The 21,908-nt window shown below is 44.2% G+C and overlaps 1 protein-coding gene across 1 annotated transcript in view; it reads right to left on the reverse strand.

The window, feature by feature from the left end:
* Window positions 1-3,218: 3,218 nt before the first annotated feature.
* The window catches only part of arhgap46a (Rho GTPase activating protein 46a), a 42,110-nt gene continuing 23,420 nt past the window's right edge, over window positions 3,219-21,908 (reverse strand). The window contains exons 3-10 of the mRNA XM_089009835.1: window positions 17,141-18,485; window positions 15,198-15,834; window positions 13,897-13,989; window positions 10,074-10,147; window positions 8,617-8,816; window positions 6,761-6,852; window positions 6,508-6,677; window positions 3,219-5,307 (exon numbers count right to left, since the gene is read on the reverse strand). Of these exons, the coding sequence (XP_088865961.1) occupies window positions 5,113-5,307; window positions 6,508-6,677; window positions 6,761-6,852; window positions 8,617-8,816; window positions 10,074-10,147; window positions 13,897-13,989; window positions 15,198-15,834; window positions 17,141-18,485 (2,806 nt within the window). The 3' untranslated portion in view covers window positions 3,219-5,112. The remainder of the gene's footprint in view (window positions 5,308-6,507; window positions 6,678-6,760; window positions 6,853-8,616; window positions 8,817-10,073; window positions 10,148-13,896; window positions 13,990-15,197; window positions 15,835-17,140; window positions 18,486-21,908) is intronic.

Consider the following 21,908-nt stretch of genomic DNA (forward strand, 5'->3'; position numbering starts at 1 on the left):
GTCAATTAAAAAAAATCGAATAATAGTCGATATCCCGGTACAAAACCAACAGTGGGGAGAATTAGAGCGCCCCAGCTATCCAACCAGACCACTCTGATACAGATCTGATGTTTTATTTTGAAATAAGGGGCCTCTGAAAATTGAAAACATATTGATATTGTTTGTCAATTAAAAAAAAAACTTCTAAATCGAATAATAGTCGATATCCCGGGACATAATCAACAGTGGGGAAAATTAGATCACCCCAGCTATCCTACCAGACCAGTCTGATGCAGATATGATGTTTTGTTTTGGAATAATGGGCCTCTGAAAAGTGATAATGTATCGATATTGTTCATCAAAATAAAAAAAACTTCTACATTGAAAAATATGCGATATCCCTGGACCAAACAAACACTGGGTGAAACCAAGGCACACCAGCTATCCAACCAGACCACTCTGATACAGATCTGATGTTTTATTTTGAAATAAAGGGCCTCTGAAAAGTGACATCTGACCTGTTTCCTAACTCTAATGCATGTGAACATGTTGGTATTGTGTGTGTGTCAATGTTTAAAAAATTATACAAAATTCGATATCAATGGACCAAATCAACACTGGGGGAAACGAGAGCACCCCAGCTATTGTAACCTTGGATTTGTTTTTACACTTTTTCTAGTACATAAATGCGCTTACTGAATGTAGCCACACGGGGGCACAAGCCAGTGTCTTATTGTGCCGGTCCCAAGCCCGGATAAATACAGAGGGTTGTGTCAGGAAGGGCATCCGACGTAAAAAAAATTGCCAAAACAAATATGCGAATCAAACCTCTGAATCCCATACCGGATCGGTCGAGGCGCGGGTTAACAACGGCCGCCATTGGTACTGTTGACCTTCAGGGTGCCAGTGGAAAATGGACTACTGTTGGTCGAAGAAGGAGAGGAGGGAGGTGTGCCCGGAGGAAAAGAGAGAATCTGAACGCCAAGAGTATAGAACTAAGAGTAGGAACTTTGAATGTAGGAACAATGACAGGTAAAGGTAGAGAGCTGGTTGACATGATGCAGAGAAGGAAGGTAGACATACTGTGTGTTCAGGAGACCAGGTGGAAAGAGAGCAAGGCTAGAAGTTTAGGGTCAGGGTTTAAGCTGTTCTATCATGGTGAAGACAGAAAGAGAAATGGAGTTGGAAATTTTGGTTGGACTTTGATGAAGTCATACAGAACATCCCGAGAAGTGACAGGGTTGTAATTGGTGGAGACTTCAATGGACATGTTGGCGCAGGAAACAAAGATGATGAGGAGGTGATGGGCAGGTTTGGACTCCAGATGAGGAACGCTGAAGGACAGATGGTGGTTGACTTTGCTAAGAGAATGGAAATGGCGATTGTAAATACTTTCTTTCAGAAGAGACAGAAACATAGGGTGACCTGTAAGAGTGTAGGCAGAATTACACAGGTAGACTACATTTTGTGTCACCGGCGCCATCTAAAGGAAATCAGTGACTGCAAAGTAGTGGTTGGTGAGGGTGTAGCCAGACAGCGTGCAGCGGCTGCTGTTCTCTGTGCTCCGGCAAATAAATATCCTACTTGTATGATCTAAACAAGAGGACCTTCTCGACTCTTTATTCTCCCAAATGCATCGCGAAAGCGCTGAAGATCTCAACAATGCACTCAACTACGTATGATGTTGTTTATTTTACTTTTATTATTATTATTATTATTATTATTATTATTATTATTATTATTATTATTATTATTATTATTATTCCAACTACTTTTTCTCTCTCCATTTGAGAACACGTCTTTACGGAAGAGGATGAGGGCCACTGAAGAAAAAAAAAACGGTTGGCAAAATTCTGACTTTAATCTCAGAATTCTGACTTTAAACTGACTTTAAAGTCAGAATTATTTTCCTTGTGACTTTAAAGTCAGAATTCTGACTTTAAAGGAATTCTGACTTTATTCTCATAATTCTGATTTAAAAGTCAGAATTCTGAGATTAAAGTCAGAATTTTGCCAACCGTATTTTTTTTCTTCAGTGGCCCTAATCCTCTTCCGTAATAAAAGGATAACGTGCGCATGCGCGGTACGATGTCTGTATTTATTTTTTTTTTATCATTTCAAATAATTTACGGCATACTGCAACTTTTATATGGGAATTGTAATCATTTATAAGGGCAACTACTAGCCAACGTTGACAGGTATGAAAATCGCCGTGATTAGCGATATGGCCGATATTAAAATTGGCTCCATCTAGTGGTCAGAAAGCAGACATCTTGGACGGTGGCATTTTTATACACTTTATGTGCCTCCATTCGAAACAGAGGACTACGGTTATTTGTATTGAGAGTTAATTCTTTCATGTGATTTCACATCACCTTCACCACCACCGTAGAACTACAAACAAGTATAAAAATAGAACTATTATTTACACATAAACATTTGGGCTTTACATCAATGAAATAAAACGTATTTCGGTCCGAAATGGAAGTTTTTGATCTTCGTCCTTTTTATCTTTTCCTTGCTAAACAGTACAGCGATAAAGCATGTCGATTCTCGCCGTCTTCTCAGTAAAATATAACTTAAATAACGACGCGGGGAAAGTAAAACCTGTACCGGAAGTGACAACAACCTAACGTAATGCGAAGAAAATAAAGCACAGCCATCTGCTGGTCAACTATGGGATAGCAGTGATAAACAAATATATCAGCTGCATTTTACACTATATATATATATATATATATATATATATATATATATATATATATATATATATATATATAGAGTATACATTTATTTTTTAAGCGCCTTTCAAAACTCAAGAACACTTTACAGTCATAGGATAACTTTTTACTGCATATGCTGCACCTCTAATTGGATTGGATTTGCTTTTATTAGTCTTGCATATAATGCCATACCTCTCTAATTTATTCAATAGAATGTTGAGCTTTTTCAGATCAAGATGCCAACATTAAATTTATTGATTTTGGTCAAGTCAGAGGGTTGTGTGAGGAAGGGCATCCGACGTAAAAGCGTGGCCAAAACAAACATGCGGATCAAACCTCTAAAGATGTAGGACACTGATTTGCTGTGGCGACCCCTTGAAGGGAAAATACGAAAGGAGAAGAAGAAGAAGATTTTTTGACTTTTGAAGAAGTTTTCATTGAGGTTTCTACTGTTTATGTGTCTCGGCGAAAGTCCACTTTCAATCCCAAATGACAAAAAGAGGATGCAAACAAATACACAACTGACCAAACCTTTATTGACAATTGCTCTGTCGTCAAACAAGGAAGATCAGCCTATACACACACACACACACACACACACACGTCGAGTGGTTTGAGTCAGTCCTATGTTCAAAAGGCAGGAAGTTACGGCAGAACAACAAAACATTGACAAAACCATTTCTCTTTTTTTGCTCATTACAGCATCTCCCACACATATCCTTCATTCAAATAAACTGTTACTTTTATTTACATGTGCTGTATACATACACACATACACAGTGATACCTTGGCTTACGAACTTAATTGGTTCCCAGACAGCGTGGAAGGCGAAAAGTGTGTATCCCAAAAATTAATTTCCCATAGGAAACCATTAAAATGACAATAATCCGTTACCAGGTCCCCATTAAACATAATTTTCTACTTTCTAATTTTCTAAGCCTTAAAACTACACAAATTATACCTTATTTTATAGAGAATAAATGTGATATGGTATTATAATTAAAGAAATAAACTGTACTATATAATAAAGTCGTTTTATTTACCTTTGTGATGGTCGTTGATGGCTTGATGGAATGGAGTGGTTTCATCAGCATTAAACACTTGATGAGGAACGTAGCCTTCTTCTTTCACCATCTTCAGGAATGATCCCTTGTAGGTGCTTTCTCTGCTTTAATGTTATCTAGTTCCTCATCAATTGTGTTGTTTAGCTGGGTAGATAGCTTTTTGCATCAAGTGTACAAATGGCTTGTGCGGGTTGTTTGTGGAGCCTGATTGATGGGATATTTTAACCTTGCAGTCTACACTCTGCCATTGAACTATCAAAGTTGAAACTCTCTCACTGTCGTCTGCCTGTCTCTTTAATGTTTAAACCACCTCCCGTCACGGGTGCGTTCTTGACCAATCACATGGCTTTCACTGAAGACTGGGGGCAGGGAATAGAGGACCAAAACTAGCCGGATGCCATTTTCTTGTTAGGAGAACCTCGCGAACGACACATCACTCATTGTGGCAGCTCCGTGAGTATCCCGAAAAATAGTTTGTATGCCAAGGTAAAATTGTCATAAATTCAACATTCGTAAACCGAAAAGTTCGTAAGCCAAGGGGTTTGTAAAGCGAGGTATCACTGTACTGGAAAAGCCAGAGAGAGGACTCGGTCATTTTATTCAACCTTCTCATTGTGCTTGATAGTTCAGAACAGTCCATTCACAATGACGGACTTGGACAAGACGATGACATGTTTAGTATATGGTACAGTGATTTCAGCTAACACCCACCGCCCCTTCCCAGACAGACCCGAGCAACAACGGACACATATCACAAGAATATAGAACAGAGGTCCGACTGAAATGTCTTCTAAATTAACCTGTCATTAAATACGTCATCTCCCACGTCACAAAAACATAAAAACATACGCATCATCGGTTTGCCCTCAAATGAGTACTGAAGGTCAGAACAATTCCCAAATGTGTTATTTTCAAAAATAATCATCAAAACTCAGTCACAAAAGTTTGCGCTCTGTACACTCTGCACTCAAAATTCCGTCCAATAGACCAGTGATCAGGTGAGCAACAAATGCATCTTATGGATTGTCTAGGATTTTTCAAAACAAGCCGATGCGTGGCTAAATGTCTCGCATTCGAATGCTGTAAGGGAACATAAACAGAGTCTCAAACCTTGGGTCGGCAGGAAAAGAAGAAGTGATCTCGCCCTGGCGTGCGCTGGTTCAAAGTCGAGGTCACCTAAAGAAGACTCAGTTTGGACTCTCTTGGCTTTAAGACTACATAGCTGCATAGTTTGGAATCATTTGACCGGAACAAGCTTCTGGTCATTTGTTTTGTCTTTCACTGAGATGTCCCGTCTCTTCCCGTGTGGGTTTCCAGTGTATTTTGCAGAGACAGCTTCAGTGAGTCTATACCACACCTTCCACGTAACTGGTGTCCAGGTGAACGATGAGCATTCTCAGGAAGGACATCTCTTTACGCGTATTCTCAAAAATAATGCGAGGGTCATCTGATTGGCACCGGAGGCAGTTGGGGGCCATCACCATGGCCAGGTTGTTCACATCCATCTTGGTGATAGCTACGTTGGATGGCTGAGAAAACACCTGCAGATGGAAGGGGGGGGGGCATTCAACCACTCTCCCAAATGTACTTTTGTTTAAAGGACAACCAACACCTCCAGACGCGTCCATAATTTGTCAAATCACTTCAAATCACTCCTACTGAGCGCATTTTACAAAGATTCCACCGTATATAGCTATATTTTACCTTTTAAGACTTGCGCTGAATATTCAGGAAGTCTTGTTTTCGAGTTGATGACGATGCCCTAAGTGACGTCACGGAGGGAACGTCCCTCACCAAGAAAGCGACACACAATGCATTTTGTTGTTGTTTGGTCTGAAAACATTGTGTTGATGGCAAAATTAGAAGGAAAACTACAGAAATAACGCGATGGTGAACCGTTGTGTGTCGCAGCCAATTGCAGTAACACACATAAAGAAGGTGTAACTTTCCACAAATTCCCAGCGGACAAATGAGCCCATTTCCAACAGAGCTTGTGCGGCATCTTGTGCATTTTATGGCCGCTACATTGGAGTCCAGATTTTCAGCGGTTTCATCGCTTGCAAATTGATATGGAAGGGCTTCTGTAATCGATTGCAAACATTTATGCTTCCCTCTATTTGAGACAATACGCTCAGTAGAAGTCATTTGAAGTGATTTTACAAATTATGGACGCAACTTGTCCGGAGGTGTCGGTTGTCCTTTAAATAAGCCGGAGGAGTAAAAAAAAAATGGCGAGTACACTTCAGCTTGAATGCACCGGAGGATTCGCCTTTGTGGAGAGAAAAAGTTCTGCCGTGATTCTAATTTGCAATGAAACAACACCATGAATGAACCAGTTGAATATCAGTGGCACTATGACAAGCCCCATGCTAACGTTAGCATCAATATACTCCTGTGAGAGACAGCAGAAAGCAAGCGTGCAAGCTAATGAGCAGTGTGCAGGCTAGCTAGCAGTAGCTTCGCTTATGGACCCGGCAAGTCGACTTTCAGTCTGATCGTTTGGCTGGATTTTTACCATCATGAGGAACGGAAAACCATTAATATTAATGGTGAGCACTATCACAACGTTATTTTAAATAATACATTCTGACAGTTTGTTGAAAAATGAATGGCCGTGCATGCGTGTGTGCGTGTTTGTGTGCGCGGCTCTCACTGAATACGTTTCTAAATATTTTACTTTGATGGCTCTCTTAGTCAAATAGGTTCCCGACCCCTGGTATAAGGCCTCGACTAGTGTTTACCTGCAGAAAGTGGATGAAGTAGAAGAGCACCAGCCTGTTGAGCTCAGGCAAAGATTGAACCACGCTAATGGCTGCGACTGGGTCGTCGCAGTTGCTGACGCACTGCTGGTAGAAGTTCATGGGGATGAGCGGCTCCTCCAGCTCTCGATACCACAGCTTCATGAGAGAGGCTGACAGGGTGGAGGGGGGGGACACGATGCGCATAAGTAAAATGGGCTACTAACCCAAATGCGTCAACGGGATCCATCCTCACCGGGAACATTTGGGTCCGAGAGGTTCTCCGGGATCCTCCACTGGTCTACCTGCAGCTTCAATGCGTTGACTTCATCGATGTCTCCAGGCACTCTGTAAAAGGAAACAAAATTCAGCAATTACATTGAGTGACCGCAAGAGGGACCCATGCAATCATCTCTCATGATTCTTCTTGAGCGGCTTTTGACAGTGCTTTGGAAGAAAACAGCAATACAGTGATACCTTAGCTTACAAACTTAATTGCTTCCCAGACAGTGTGTAAGGCGATAGATGTGTATTCCAAAAATTAATTTGCCATAGGAAACCTTTAAAATGAGAATAATCTGTTCCCAGGTAGGTCCCCATAAAACATAATTTTCTACTTTCTACTTTTCTAAGCCTAAAACTACACAAAATATACCTTATTTTATATATAATAAATGTGCGATGGTATTATAATTAAAGAAATAAACGGTACTCTATAATAAAGTCGTTTTACAGTAAAGTCTCGTTATATCGATATTCTGAGGAGTCGGAAAAAATATCGATACAACCGGACTATCGATATATCTGATCATGCGGCATGTAAATTTTCTCCTTGCGTTCATAGAAATAGTATCGTAATAAGCAGTACTATCGATATAACGAGACTTTACCGTATTTACCTTTGTGATGGTCGTTGATGTCAGGGTTTGCAATTCTCAATGATCACATGTGAAAAAGAGAAAAAAAACTGGACACTTGTAAATATGGGTTGATGCAACATACCAATATGCCTTTCTTGATACTTGCACTATGTACAGTTTTTTTTATGAAGCGGTTTTGCACATTTACATTTGCACAGTATACAGTTGACATTTTTATTTTGTTATGCTTAGAATATCCTGTTTTCTCCCTTGTTATCTCCCTTTCAAATTGCTGCTGTGGACTGCAAATTTCCCCATTGTGGGACGAATAAAGGTTTTCTGATTTTCTGATGATGGACTGGAGTGGCCGGTTTCATCAGCATTACACTTGATGAGGAACGTAGCCTTCTTCTTTCACCATCTTGAGGAATGATCCCTTGTAGGTGCTTTCTCTGTAATCATTGGATCTAGTTTAACACATCAATTGTGTTCTTTTTAGCTGAGTTGATAGCTTTTTGCATCAAGTATACAGATGGCTTGTGCGGGTTGCTTGTGGAGCCTGATTGATGTGATATTTTAACCTTGCAGTCTACACTCTGCCTTTGAACTATCAAAGTTGAAACTCTATCACTGTCCTCTGCCTGTCTCTTTAATGTTTAAAACACTTCCCCTCACGGCTGCGTTTCACCGAAGACTGGGGGCGGAGAATAGAGGACAAAAACAGTCAGCTGCCATTTTGTTGTTAGAAGAACGGGCTCGTTCGCGAACGACACATCGCTCATTGGGGCAGCTTCGTGTATGAAAAAAGTTCGTATGCCAAGGTAAAATTTTCATAAATGCAACATTCGTAAACCGAAAGGTTGGTAAGCCAAGGGGTTCGTAAACTGAGGTATCACTGTATTCATTTAAACGTCGGTTAAAGAACAAACACACGAAGAAACGCTTCATGGAGCATGATTGTGTGATGTAATAATCTGATAAACGGTTAGCAAACGTCAAATAACAAACGTGCATTTGAATGGATCACACTCGCTTGCAAAGTCAGCCTAAACACGCATTCAACAACAGTTCTCATGAGTGACACAAATATTTTGACGTGAGCGATTGAGAAGATGACAGACGCATTCACACACAGGAGTGTTTGATACACAGTAAATTCACAATTGAGGACAGACACAAACACAACAAGACCCCCTCGAAATTTCGTGGACATTTCCCACCGCACGCCACTGTCTGATTTTTCGCCACTTACCGAAAGATGCCCTCCGTTTGAGCGCCGCCCAGAGCAAGAACATATTGGGACAGTTGAACTTGCACCCAGGGTAATTTCCTGTCTGGGAAAAGCTCACTTTGCCGCTCCATGACTTCCTCCAAGGAGCTACCAAACAGGGAGGGGGTGACGATGGCCCGTCTACTGTGGTCCACCTCTTCCAAGGTGGGCTTACATAGCCCCTGGCAGGCCACAAAAAAAGGAAAAGAATGGCAGATTCAAGACCCGAGAATATCAGGAAGCATTAAAGGACAACCGACACCTTCAGACAAGTTGTGTCTATAGTTTGTAAAATCACTTCAAATGACTTTTACTGAGTGCATTTTACAAAGATTCCACCGCATATAGCTATAGTTTACATTTTAAGACTCGCGCCGAATATTCAGGAAGTCTTGTTTTTGAGTTGGTGCCGATTCCTGACGTCACGTCATGTCAGGAACGCCCCTGACCGAGAAAGCGACGCACAATGCATTTTGGGTACTTTGTTTGGTCTGAAAACACCGTGTTGATGGCGAAATTAGAAGGGAAACACATGAATAACGCGATGGTGAATCGTTGTGTGTTGCACCAAGACTACTATTTGATACTAGTTGACACAAATTCCCAGCAGACAAATCAGCCCATTTCCAACAGAGCTTGGGCGCCATCCTGTGCATTTTCTGGGACGCTACATTGGCGTCCTGACGGCTCGAATTGATCCGGAAGGACTTCTTCAATCGATTGCAAACATTAATGCTTTCCTCTTCAGAACTATTTGAATCATATTCATAATTGGATGAGTAACAACAAAGCATCTCCTCCGAATCTGAAGCCATTGTTTTGATTCTAGAGCAAGGCAAGACGTCCTGGCGTGATGTCACGTACAAGGGGGCGGGACCTTCTGAAACTCGCAATTTTCGGGGTCATTTTGAAGTAGTTTTGGGACACTTTAACTCATTTTTATTGGTAGTGTGGCAGTGTGTGGCAGTGTGTGACCAATAGTGACGTCACGAACAAGAGAGCGGGACTTTCTCAATCTGCCTAGTTCCGAGCTCATTTTGTGGCAGTTTTGGAACACTAAGTCATTTTTATTGGTGTTTTGCATTTGACTAAAAATATCAGCCTGCATGTTTTGGGTATTTTAGATGCTATAAAACGTTAGGAAACTAAAAAATTGTGTCTGTTGTCCTTTGAAGCACCTGTAATTAAATCACTTTCTCTGATTGAATCCAGTGTGACTAAACTTGGGCAGAGCCAAAGCGTAACATAAACTTACGAGGGCCAAATGCGACTTCAGTTATCACTCTCCGAACAAAGTTTTATCAAATGACAAGCAAAGGTGTTCTTTGTGAACTGTTTAGATAGCCACAAAAATCTTTTTGGATGGTGACGTCTTCCCTGACACAAAGTAGCCAATATTTCCAAAGGATGGTGACGATGATGACATCCGGCCATTTTACCTTTTTCCCTCCCGTGATGGCAACTTTTTGTAGCTTCCGATGGCAGAACTTGGCGTAGGTGCTGACAGGCAGGCCTGTTATTTAAGAGAGAAAATGAAATCATACACTGAAGCACTATACAGCACAAACAGACCCATCAGGAATTTAACCCAACATATTTGTTAAAAAAAAATAAAGTTGTTCCCACATGCAAGACCCTCCACAAATGTCAAAGTGGTTAACATAGGCTAGGGAGTGGTAACTGGTGGCATGTTGACAAAAATAACCTAGCATATGGGGATTAGAGGAGAACCGGCTGAAACATCAGGTGGAGAGCAGATTTAACATACCGGAACAAAAGCTTCATGAAGCAGGATCCGCCCCCAAACCCAAAGTTCAGGTGATTCCACACGTAAAAAAAGGCCTGTGCGATGAATGGGAAACACACACGTGGCGTAAAGGACAACCGACACCCCTGGACAAGTTGTGTCCAAAATTTGTAAAATCACTTCAAATGACTTCTACTGAGCGTATTTTACAAAGATTCCACAGCATAAAGCTATATTTGACGTTTTAAGACTCACGCTGAATATTCAGGAAGTCTTGTTTTCGAGTTGATGACGATGCCCTAAGTGACATCACGGAGGGAATGCCTGTGACCGACAAAGCAACACGCAATGCATTTTGGGCACTTTTTTTCATCTGAAAAGACTGTGTTGATCGCAAAATTAGGAGGAAAAGTACATATATAACGCGATGGTGAGTCATTGTGTGTCGGAGCCAATTGCGGTAACACGCATAAAGAAGGTGTTAGTTTACACAAATTGCCAGCGTACAAATCAGCCCACATTAGTAAGAAATATTGTGCTAAGTCTATTGCCTTTATCTTTTCTGTCACACCATACAATCGCTAACTGGCTGGCTAGCTATCTAGCTGGCTAAGTATTAGCTACCTATTGGCTTGCTCGCTAGCTTTCTATCTATTTGTCTTACTATTCTGTTTGAGTTACTTCCGGGTTGGCGTGTGCGCCTGCCGCTGCTCACCCACAGAAAAATGTATCCTGTGACTGTAAAGTAACCTTGAGAGTTTTGAAAGGCGCTTATAAATGAAATGTATCATCATCATCATTATCATTATGATTATCATCATTATTATTTCCAATGGAGCTTGTGCGCCATCTTGTGCATTTTCTGGGCGCTACATTGAAGTTCAGACGGCTCGAATTGATACGGACGGACTTCTTTAATCAATTGCAAATATTTATGCTTTCCACTTCAGAACTATTTGAATCATATTCATAACTGGATGAGTAACAAGAAAGCATCTTCTCAGAATCTGAAGCCATTGTTTTGATTCTGGAGCAAGGCAGTGTGTGACCAATAGTGACGTCACGAACAAGAGGGCGGGACTTTCTCAATCTGCCCAGTTCCGAGCTCATTTCGTGGCAGTTTTGGGACACTAAGTCATTTTTATTGGTGTTTTGCATTTGACTAAAAATATCAGCCTGCATGTTTTGGGTATTTTAGATGCTCTAAAAGTTTTTCTGATGTCAGTTAGGAAACAAAAAAAAATGGTGTTGGTTGTCCTTAAAAGGTTTTCTGAGTCTGATTAAATAGTTAAAAAGGGTTGGATTGATTCAGGTGTAGTAGTACTGAAGGCCCAGGTGGGAAATGCACGGCTCACCACTGGTGTAATGCAGTTGAAATAATCCGTACAATTTTATCATTTTAAGAGAACCAGTTAATTGTAATTGTAAAGTTGTAAATGTATCCACTGCGAGACTAATCAGGGCAAATCCAATCCATTCATCCATTATCCGAGCCGCTTTATTCTCCTCGAGGGTGGCGAGTGTGCTGGCTGCCAGCCGATCGATCGCAGAGCAACACAGAAACAGCCATTCGCGCTCACAATCATACCGGGGGGGATGAGGGCAAATTCCGAGTGATCAACGACCGCACATGTTGCTTTCGTCAAATTCCTGCAGATTGACAGCCAACAGGTGACTCCCATGCTGGGGTAAACCTGACTCATCCGTTTGACCGTAATTACATCTCGAGGTTTTCGCCGAATACCTCGGTGGGGGAGATGAATCATTCATCCAGAAAGCCAAAACATGCCAGGACCTGTGTTGCCGCGCTAGAGGGGATGAAACTTGTCGGTGTTCTATATTTAGGATCAACACCACAAAAGCCGCAACCAGGCAACCCACCTGTTGACATACGGCCTTGGACTAAAATTAACTCAAGTATGCAGCAGCCTTTTCGGCGAATGTCACAAAGTGACACAGGATTCGTCTGTCAGTTGTTTACAAGACTGCCAAGTGAAAACAACATGCTCCCCTCCCCAATTTCCTCTATCAAAAGAGCTCATTATACCATTCGTATCATACATTTTTATCTGGTTTGTGGTCTGCTCATTGAAGGGAACCTCTGAATAAGAGTCTTCAAGTATCTTGCATGACTTGGAAGCGAGTACAAAGCCGTGCTTGTGAGTCACTCCAGTTTCATGTCTGCAGAGATGATTGTGGTCCTACGGTGACATCATCGTAACAGATGCCTGTGTGGCTTCCTCACATGCGGCCAAGTAACGATGAGGTGGCCCAGACCGCTGAGATAGGATTCGCAGAACGGGGGGCGAGAGCAAACAGAAGCTTCTGAAATTCTCCTCCTACAGTGATACCTCGGTTTATGAACCTATTGGCTTACAAACGTTTCGGTTTACGAACGTTAAATTCATGAAAATTTTACCTTGGCATACAAACTATTTTTTGGGATACACACGGAGCTGCCACAATGAGTGCTGTGTCGTTTGCGAACGGGCCCGTTCTTCTAACAAGAAAATAGCAGGCGGCTTGTTTTGAGCCTCGATTCCCCGCCCCCAGTCATCGGTTAAAGCCACGTGATTGGTCAAGAACACAGCAGTGAGGGGAGGTGGTTTAAACATTAAAGAGACAGGCAGACGACAATGAGAGTTTCAACTTTGATAGTTCAAAGGCAGAGTGTAGACTGCAAGGTTAAAATATACCATTAATCAGGCTCCACAAACAACCCGCAGAAGACATGTGGATACTTGATGCAAAAAGCTATCAACCCAGTTAAAGAGAACACAATTGATGAGGAACTAGGTAACATTATCGCAGAGAAAGCACTTACAAGGGAGCATTCCTCAAGATGGTGAAAGAAGAAGGCTATGTTCCTCATCAAGTGTTTAATGCTGATGAAACCGACCACTCCATTCCATCAAGCCATCAATGACCATCACAAAGATAAATAAAACAACTTTATTGAGAGTTTTGAAAGGCGCTTATAAATTGAATGTATTATTATTATTATTATTATTATTATTATTATTATTATACAGTACAGTTTATTTCTTTGATTATAATACCATAGCACATTTATTATACACAGAATTTTGGGTAATTTTAAGGCTTAGAAAATTAGAAAGTAGAAAATTGTGTTTTATGGGCACCTGGGAACGGATTATTCTCATTTTAATGGTTTCCTGTGGGAAATTATTTTTTGGGATACACACTTCGCCTTACACACTCTGTCTGGGAACCAATTAAGTTCATAAGCCAACGTATCACTGTACTTAGTTTTATCTTTTTTTCCCTCCAAATGAACCTTCTGTGAAAGTCATTCATCAAGTCCGCAGATGCAGGGGCATCACCGTGGCCTCATCTGACAAAGTGCACCCAGCACAATTTTCAATTCCACTCCAAGAGAGCACTTTCGAGAGGAAGAATTAGGTTAGCGGTTCGGTTATTGATAGCTTGACAGTGGACGGTAGCAGGAAAAAACACAAAATAAAGTGGAAGATGGCACTATGGTGAAAGATTACCTTCTTCCTCATCAGTGTTCTGTTTTCGCTTTTTCCGGGATTTTGAATTCTTCTTTAATTTCAGTTCCTGCTGCTCCACTATGAACTGGGTCACTGACAAGAAACAGAAAAGCATCAAGTCGCCCCTCCCGATTTGACCAGGTAACTGTGTTTAAATCAAGCGCAATCGCTGGGAGAAAAATTGACATTCTCTTTGGGATCACGTTTGGGGTCATTTTATTCGGCCCGCAAAAGAAAATCAAACATGTGAAATTTCATGCTTATCTATCGAGGGAGCTAACGAGCTAGCTCACGATGGAAATAGCTAGCTAGCTCTCTATTCAGCTAGCTGGCTAATCCCTTACATCACAGCTTACATCATTTCAACAAACTGTCAGAATGTATTATTTAAAATAACTGATAATATTCACCATTAATATGAATGGTTTTCTATTGCTCATGATTAGTAAAAATCCAGCCAAACTATCAGAATAAAAGTGAACTTGCCGTGTACACACCAAGGTTACTGCTAGCTGGCCTGCGTACTGCTCATTAGCTTGCACGCTTGCGTTATGCTGCCTCTCACAGTAGTATATTGATGCTAACGTTAGCATGAGGGTTGTCATAGTGCCACTGACATTCGACTGTTTCATCGATGGTATTGTTTGATTGCAAATTAGAATCTATCAAATTAGAACCTGTTCTCTCCACAAAGGCAAATCAATGACATTTTTTTTACTCGTCCGCTTATTCAAAAGTTCTGCGTTTACCTGTTTCGACTTCAACGGCACCTAAGTCAAGATCATCCAATCAAAATGGCGCTTTCCGCCAACACAGGAAACGAACAGCGAAAAAGCAAGAATACATATTTAGTTTTATCTGGTCATTTGGTCTGAAAAAGTCGGAAATCCGCAGATCGGCGGAAAATTCTCATCCCTGTAGGTGTCAACAGTAAGGCCCAGGGCCAAAATATGGACTGCCACCTTATTTTATTCCGACCGCCAAAGCAAATTAAATTTGTGAAATTCCATGATGTTTGCTAAAGTCCGAATCAAAATTTCAAATTGTTGTATGCAAACTACAATAACAGTCAGTATTCTCGACTTATGATTTGAAAAGTATTCATTCATCAATTTGTTCTTTCCCCTATGAAGGGGATGAAACATTCTAATGGCTTCCCCAAATTCATAACGGCCCCCGATGTGGCCCGTGGCAAAAAATGACTTTGACACCCCTGAGTTAGGTTGAGCCTCGCGTCAGACATCGAAGGGAAGGCATCAAAAGGATGAGTGAGCCACCCTGCTGCTCGGTCTGAGACTCACATTTCTTGTCGCTGGCGGGCTCCGTGTGTCTCTGGATGTAGCCCTCCAGGTAACAGCGAAATTTGGGTGACGGGGCAAAGAAGGCCAGGCTGACGGCCATCAGTTCCCAGCCGGCCGCCAAGCTGCGGGGGCTGGCGTTTGCGGTGGTCTGCCTCACCAGCTGCACGTAGAGCTCGTCGCGCAGGCCCTGCATGTCCCAGCACTTGGTGACAACCAGGAGGGCGCAGTGACGGCGGTCCAGGCGCGAGGGCCGGTCTCCCATGTAGGCCTGCACCAGCTTGAACATCTCGCAGGCCTCCTTGCGGACGGCGCGGTCGCCGGTGACCAGCATGGGCTTCTTGATGGAACCTCGGTTCCAAGAGAGCATGTTGGCGATGGAGACGCGGCGGCGGAAGAGGCCCTGCGTGTGCATGTTGAGGTGCTTGCTGGCCCAGTCCTCGATAGCGGCGTCCGCGGGGGGCGGCTGGCGCAGGGTGGCGTACGACAGGCGGTATGACGAGTCCGCCGCGCCCGCTGGGTTGGCGGTCTCTCTGTTTGCGTGGCTGGAGGGTCGATGGGGGCCCAGGGATGCGCTGCGTCCGTCCGCCGCGTCCTTCTTTCTGCTCTCCGGCTGAGACTGCAGTTCTAGGGTGCTCACCTGACAAGATATGGAAGTTTGAGATGAAAAGTTTTAAAAAATGATCACACGGTTGCCTCTTGGTGAGTGTTCGCGAGCCATTTGCCAACGGGTCTGAGTTACGACAAACATTCCAGGACAGAGTTAGTCTGGCCCGCTGTTCCCTGGCCGATCGGGCTCCGCACGAGCATTTCTTTTGATGGAGATGCTATCTACTAGCTAGCTAGCTAGTTGAGTCAAAGATAGTGACTGTGGCTGTGACTGTGATTAGGCACCATCAATGTCAACAATCTTAGCTATCTATTAGCGAGCTATCTATTGGCTATCTATTAGCTAGCTAGCTAGCTTTCTAACGATTTGAGTTACTTCCGGGTTGAGTGAACGCTGGCGCGTGTGGCTGCCACTGCTCACGCACAGAAAAACTGATCTTGTGACTGTAAAGTGACCTTGAGAGTTTTGAAAGGTGCTTATAAATGAAATGGATTTCGTTCCGAGGTCACAATTATTTCGTTTCGCCATGGTTGAAAATGGTAGAAAATGGCGTCTGCTACAATGCGCAAGACACGGAAGCTGGTCACGTGACCAAGTCACATGACCAACGGCGCGACCGATAGATTTCGATAATGGTGGTACTGTATAGAAACCCCTAAGCAAATAGCGATTCACCTTAAGCTGCTTTTGTATCGATATAAACATAGCAAAATGGCCAGTGCGAGACGAAAAAGGGCACTGTAGTAACCGGATTAACGTAATAACCATATATCGTATTAAACGGAACTAAATACATAAGACTAGAAATTTGCCGGGAAATGAAATTAGTATCGTAATAGGCAGTATTATCAATATAACCGATATAATGAGACTTTACTGTATTATTATTATTCCAGGGCCGGACCATATGGAGCACAACATGCGTCCGTCCCTGCTTCCTGAAGAAGAGAGGCCATGTCTCCAACCTGAGCTTTGGCCTGGGCATTGGATGCCGGCAGAGCAGAACAGATGGAGGGCAGCAGGTCATGCCGGGATGGTCGCCATAGGCCACCGTGCCGATCGCTCTCGACTGTTGAGTCAACGTAGCCGAGCTCAATCGAACCAAAATGGGTTCACTCCCTCCATGCGACGGCATATTGCCATTTTCATGTTTATTATGTTTGTTAAAGTCCTTACAAGTGCCTTGCACGCTGGGTCCGAGAGGACAGTAATTTCATCTGTGCTGTATGTCATGCATATTAGCATATTTGACAATAAAGCTGACTGACTTTTTTTCAAACCTGGAGCCCCGTCCAACATTTGACGAACAGCTTGTGGAGGCGGCGGTGGGGCTTACCTGGGAGGGGGGTCCCGGAGTCTCGGGCGAAGTCATGCTGGCCTGGCTCGTAACACTCATCTCCAAGGTATCGACTTTTTCATACGTCCTCTTCTGCCTAGCCGTGATCTCGAAGGGGCTGGCGGGCGCGTCGGCCACCCCGGTCAGGTCCTCTGGGGATGAGCCCCCCCTGGCGTACCACCTCCGCGGATCTGCGGGGGAGCGCGGCTGGCCCGGTTCCGGTACCACTGCGGCTCTCACCTCCCTCATGGTGTTGGAGCGACTAACAACTTCCCTCATTTCAGCCATCAGCCTGTCGTTGAGTGCGCACAGCTCTCCGCCGCTGCCCACCGAGCCGGGCCTGGCTCCAGCGGCTCCCGTCCGTCGCCGACTCTTCCGTCTCAAACTCGGAGATGGCCCGGTGGAATAGCCCGAGTCCTGATAGTTTGTCATCGCCGCCTGCGGCGTGGAGGAGATCAAGTCCTGTGACGCCTGGCTGCTTTGCCTGCTGTGGCGCGCCTCCATAGCGCGCTGGACCGTGGCCTCCAGGACTCGCCAGGTCTGCTTCTTATCCAGGGTGCTCGGGCCGGGCGCTCCCGCATCCCTGTCCCGCGACGGGCCTCGGACTTGGGGCAAAGAGTGCGCCTGCAACTGAACTGGGTGTGGCGTAAGGCCCCGAGGCGGTGAAGGGGTGCGAGTGGGCAAGGGGGAACCGGACGGGAGCTGCCTGGGGTCCACATTGATCATGTGTTTGATGCACTCCAGGCCTGCCGGGCTGTAGTCGGATGAGGAAGGGCCCCTCCCGATCCGGGAACCGGGAAGAGAAGCGGCGGGATGCTGCAGGAGTCTGGCTTTCTGGAGAAGGTGGGAGGGATTGGGGCGGGAGGGCCGTTGCCCGTTGAAAAGGTGCGCCCCCTCCACCTCCATGTCGACGGGGGGCTCGTCGTATATGGGGCAGTCCGTCACCGGTTCATCATAGATTGGGGCGCTGCAGGCGTACTGCGGAGAGACCGGGCGGGGGGTTCCGCTGCGCGAGCGCTGGAGGAACGGACTGCGTTGCCCCCCGTCCGACGTCGCCACGCTAACGCTACCGTTGCTGGCTTTTCTTTGGTGGTGGGGCTGGCGCGGGTCGGATGCCGTCTTCCCACAGGGGGCCGTTTTATACCCTTGGGTGGCGCCTAAACACCCTGCCAGGACCCTGGCGCCGGACGGCGGTTGGGCGAAGGTGTTGCCTTTGACGGGTGCGCCGGGCTGGGGTGGTTGCCGCTGCGAAGGCGGGCTTGGCTGGTTCCGACTCATGCTGCTCACTTTTACCAACATTGCTGCCTTAGAGCCGGGTGCGGGCTGCCATCTTTGCGACGTGTTCCTGAGAGGAAGACGGGCAACATATCAATCAAAACATCACACAAAGCTGATATTGATTACTTTTACTGATTACTTCTATTGTCCTGCCTTGGTATGGAGTCTACGACTGGCCCAATTGCCCCACTTCATCTGGTATCACCCCATCAGCATAACTAAGCCTATGTTGCCTAAGAAGTCAGTTGTAGGAACGATCCCCACCATGGTGATTCAGTGAAGGGTTTTGCTGTTTTATCAAAGAAGTACAGATGACGGCTGAAGAAACCTTCTCATCGATGGACCACTCCTGTACGACTGAGCTCTTACACAGACGTATCACACAAAGCTGTAGATTCTGGTGAGCAATATTGTTGCTGCTATTAGGTCGGGAATTAACAATTTCAAACAAAAATTGATTCAAATGAAATGTACGGTGGCAAACAACAGCGGCCCTTTCGGATAGGACAGCTCCAAGAGGTTCCTGTTTGTCAAGTCCCGCTACGTTTCAGAGCCAAACTAACATATATCCATCTATTTACGTATGTATTAATGTGTTGTGTATGTGTTGATCATTTATTGATGTATTTATTTGTTTATTCATTTATTTGTGTGTTTGGTTATTTGTGTATTTATTTTCTAATTATTTATTTCACGATACCTAAATCTATTCATTTATTTATTTATGTTTATTTGTTTTTAATTAATTTATTTATTTGTTATGTATTTAATCATTTATAAATGCAGTTTATTCAACCAATTATTTTTTGTTTACCATTCCTCTTCCTTTCCTAACTTTGCTGCTGTGTTACTTCCGGGTAGAGGCTGGCGCGAATGGCTGCCGCTGCTCACCCGCACAAAAAAAATATGTGACTGTAAAGTGTCCTTGAGAGTTTTGAAAGGCGCTTATAAATGAAATGTATTATTATTATTATTATTATTTGGAAAAAAACAAAATGGTGGCTTTCCAAGAAATCTGAATTGTAGCACCTGGACTCTGGGCCAAATGTTAATTCTTCTCATTTTGGTTGCACGGTTGGGCTAACTCCGAGCAATCTGCCACCAATCTGGTCGCTTGTTTGGCCTGTCAGACGTGACCCTAAAATTCGGATTTAAGGGTCAACACGCTTGCATCTCCTCAGTTCCGTTGAAAGTGGCTCCCTCCGTTTCAAGAATGCCGGTCAGATGTCGGAAATAAAGGTGGCACAGCATATGTACTGGAAACCTGGTAAAGGTAGGAAGAGGGACAGATGCGTACTTACCTTAATACTCTTTGCTCAACACTGACCCGATTAATGAGACCGAAGGGTGATCACCGCCTTCCATGTTTAGCGCAAGCTAAATAATTACAGTTACAGAATCGCGGCCAGCTCGAGTCTCACGCTTCTCCTTTTACCAAGAACGCCAAGAAAGAATCAGAGTGGGGGCCATAGGAGGTGTCGTCACGGCAGGAAGAGGTCGCAAAGGGGAGGAGGGAATAAGCCAAATTGCCCCCTCCCCCTCTGGAACAATGCTGAAACAATTCCCTCGAGGTCCAAAGTGCAACGGCAAACTTCCACAAAGCCCTGCCACCTGAAAAGGACCTCCTCTCAGGCGCCCGAGCGCTTCTGCAGCCTTCCAATAACTCACAAATGGAAATGAGGCGGACCAACAGCTGGGGCCACGCCGCCTAGCACCTCACCAACGGCAATCAAGTCGGTTGACCGCCAAATGCACAACAGGACGCCGACGCGCGCGAAGACTCAAAGATCTAACGGAGTTGGCTCCAAACCGCCACCGTTTGTTTGTTTATCACATGTACGTGTGACACCGCATGATAACGCAGTGCCTCAGGGAGCGTGTTAGGGCCCAGGCGTGACATTGACGAGCCACTGTTTGCACGCTTTGAAGTGCGCTCGGTTTCGGCACCGTGGTCACATCAGGTGGCGACATAAACGTGACAGAATTGTTCCCGCCTCTGGATCAAAAGCTTAGGTGTCATCCTTGACAGCACACTATTTTTCCACTCCCATATAAATAACTTAATCCCGTCCGCGTACTTCCACCAACGCAATATCAATCGTCTTCGCCCGTCTCTCACTCCTCACACAATTGCTATCCTTGTTCGTAGTCTTGTCACCTCCCGGATGAACTATTGCAACTCACTTCTCCTTGGTGTCCCTCAGAAACTCCTCCACAAACTTCAACTAGTCCAGAATTCATCAGCCCGGGTCATCACCAGAAAGAATCTCATCCTTTCACCACATCACCCCCGTCCTCCAAGAGCTCCACTGGCTCCCGGTCAAATATAGAATCAACTTTAAAATTCTTCTTAATACATTCAAAGCTATCCAAAACCTTGCCACCCCCCTTACCTATCTGACCTTCTTCAAAATTCTATTCCCTCAGATCCTCTTCCTCCCCCCACCTTTGTATGCCCCCCTGGCCGTCTCAGCACGATGGGGGACAGGGCTTTCAGCTGCTCTGCCCCCAAACTCTGGAACTCACTTCCTCCCAACATTCGTAACATCGATTCTCTTCCCACTTTCAAATCCCATCTCAAAACCCAAATATTTTCTGTGTAGCTCTTTCTTGTGTTTCTATTTATAACTGTATTTTATTTATTGTATTCTATTTGTGATTGTATTTTATTTATTATAGTACCTATGCTTGTCTGTGACTGTAAAGTGTCCTTGAGAGCTTTGAAAGGCGCTTAAAATGAAATGTATTATTATTACTGTGGACACACACACACACACACAAAGTGTTGTGCCTATGATTGGAGTAGACGTAGGGCTGTCATTCAGAAATCTTTGTAGAATTGATTATTCTATCGATTATTATTATTAACACGCCACTGACGCCTTGGCGTCGGTTTGCCAGACCAGAGCGACTTATCAAGGTTGCACTTCGCTCTCTCAACTTGCAAACAAATCAGCTTTGTGTCTTCCTGCCGGGCCCCATGCGAATCTCCCAGCCGGGAACCCGAGAGACAAGAGAGGACAGCGGGGCTGTGCGCTATTGAGAAGGTCTGGGGATTAGTCGTGGGAGAGCTCAGCAAAGGAATGAGAGAGGAGGAGGCGAGCATTCCACAGAGCTCTTTCAAAGCGGATCCTATGCCTGCGTGGGGAGTCTCACACAATGTGCGGCTGCGCCATCGTCATGGAGATGGCAACGACAAGGGCGCAAAGGTGGGGGGGGGGAGTCGTGTCGAGAATCTTCTCGACAAAACTCTTAAATGGATATAAAAACTCATTCGTACCGCAGGCTATCATCTTAATCAATAACAACAATTGGGATACAGTGATACCTTGGCTTACGAACTTAATTGGCTCCCAGAAAGTGTGTATAAGGCAAAAAGTTTGTATTCCAAACATTAATTTTCCATTGGAAACCATTAAAATGAGAATAACCCGTTCTCAGGTCCCCATAAAAATAATTTTCAACCAAATAAAACTTAAAAACAATAACA

This window comes from Hippocampus bargibanti, linkage group LG12 (genome assembly GCF_051943395.1).
Source record: "Hippocampus bargibanti isolate YZ-2025 linkage group LG12, ASM5194339v1, whole genome shotgun sequence".
Lineage (NCBI taxonomy): Eukaryota > Metazoa > Chordata > Actinopteri > Syngnathiformes > Syngnathidae > Hippocampus > Hippocampus bargibanti.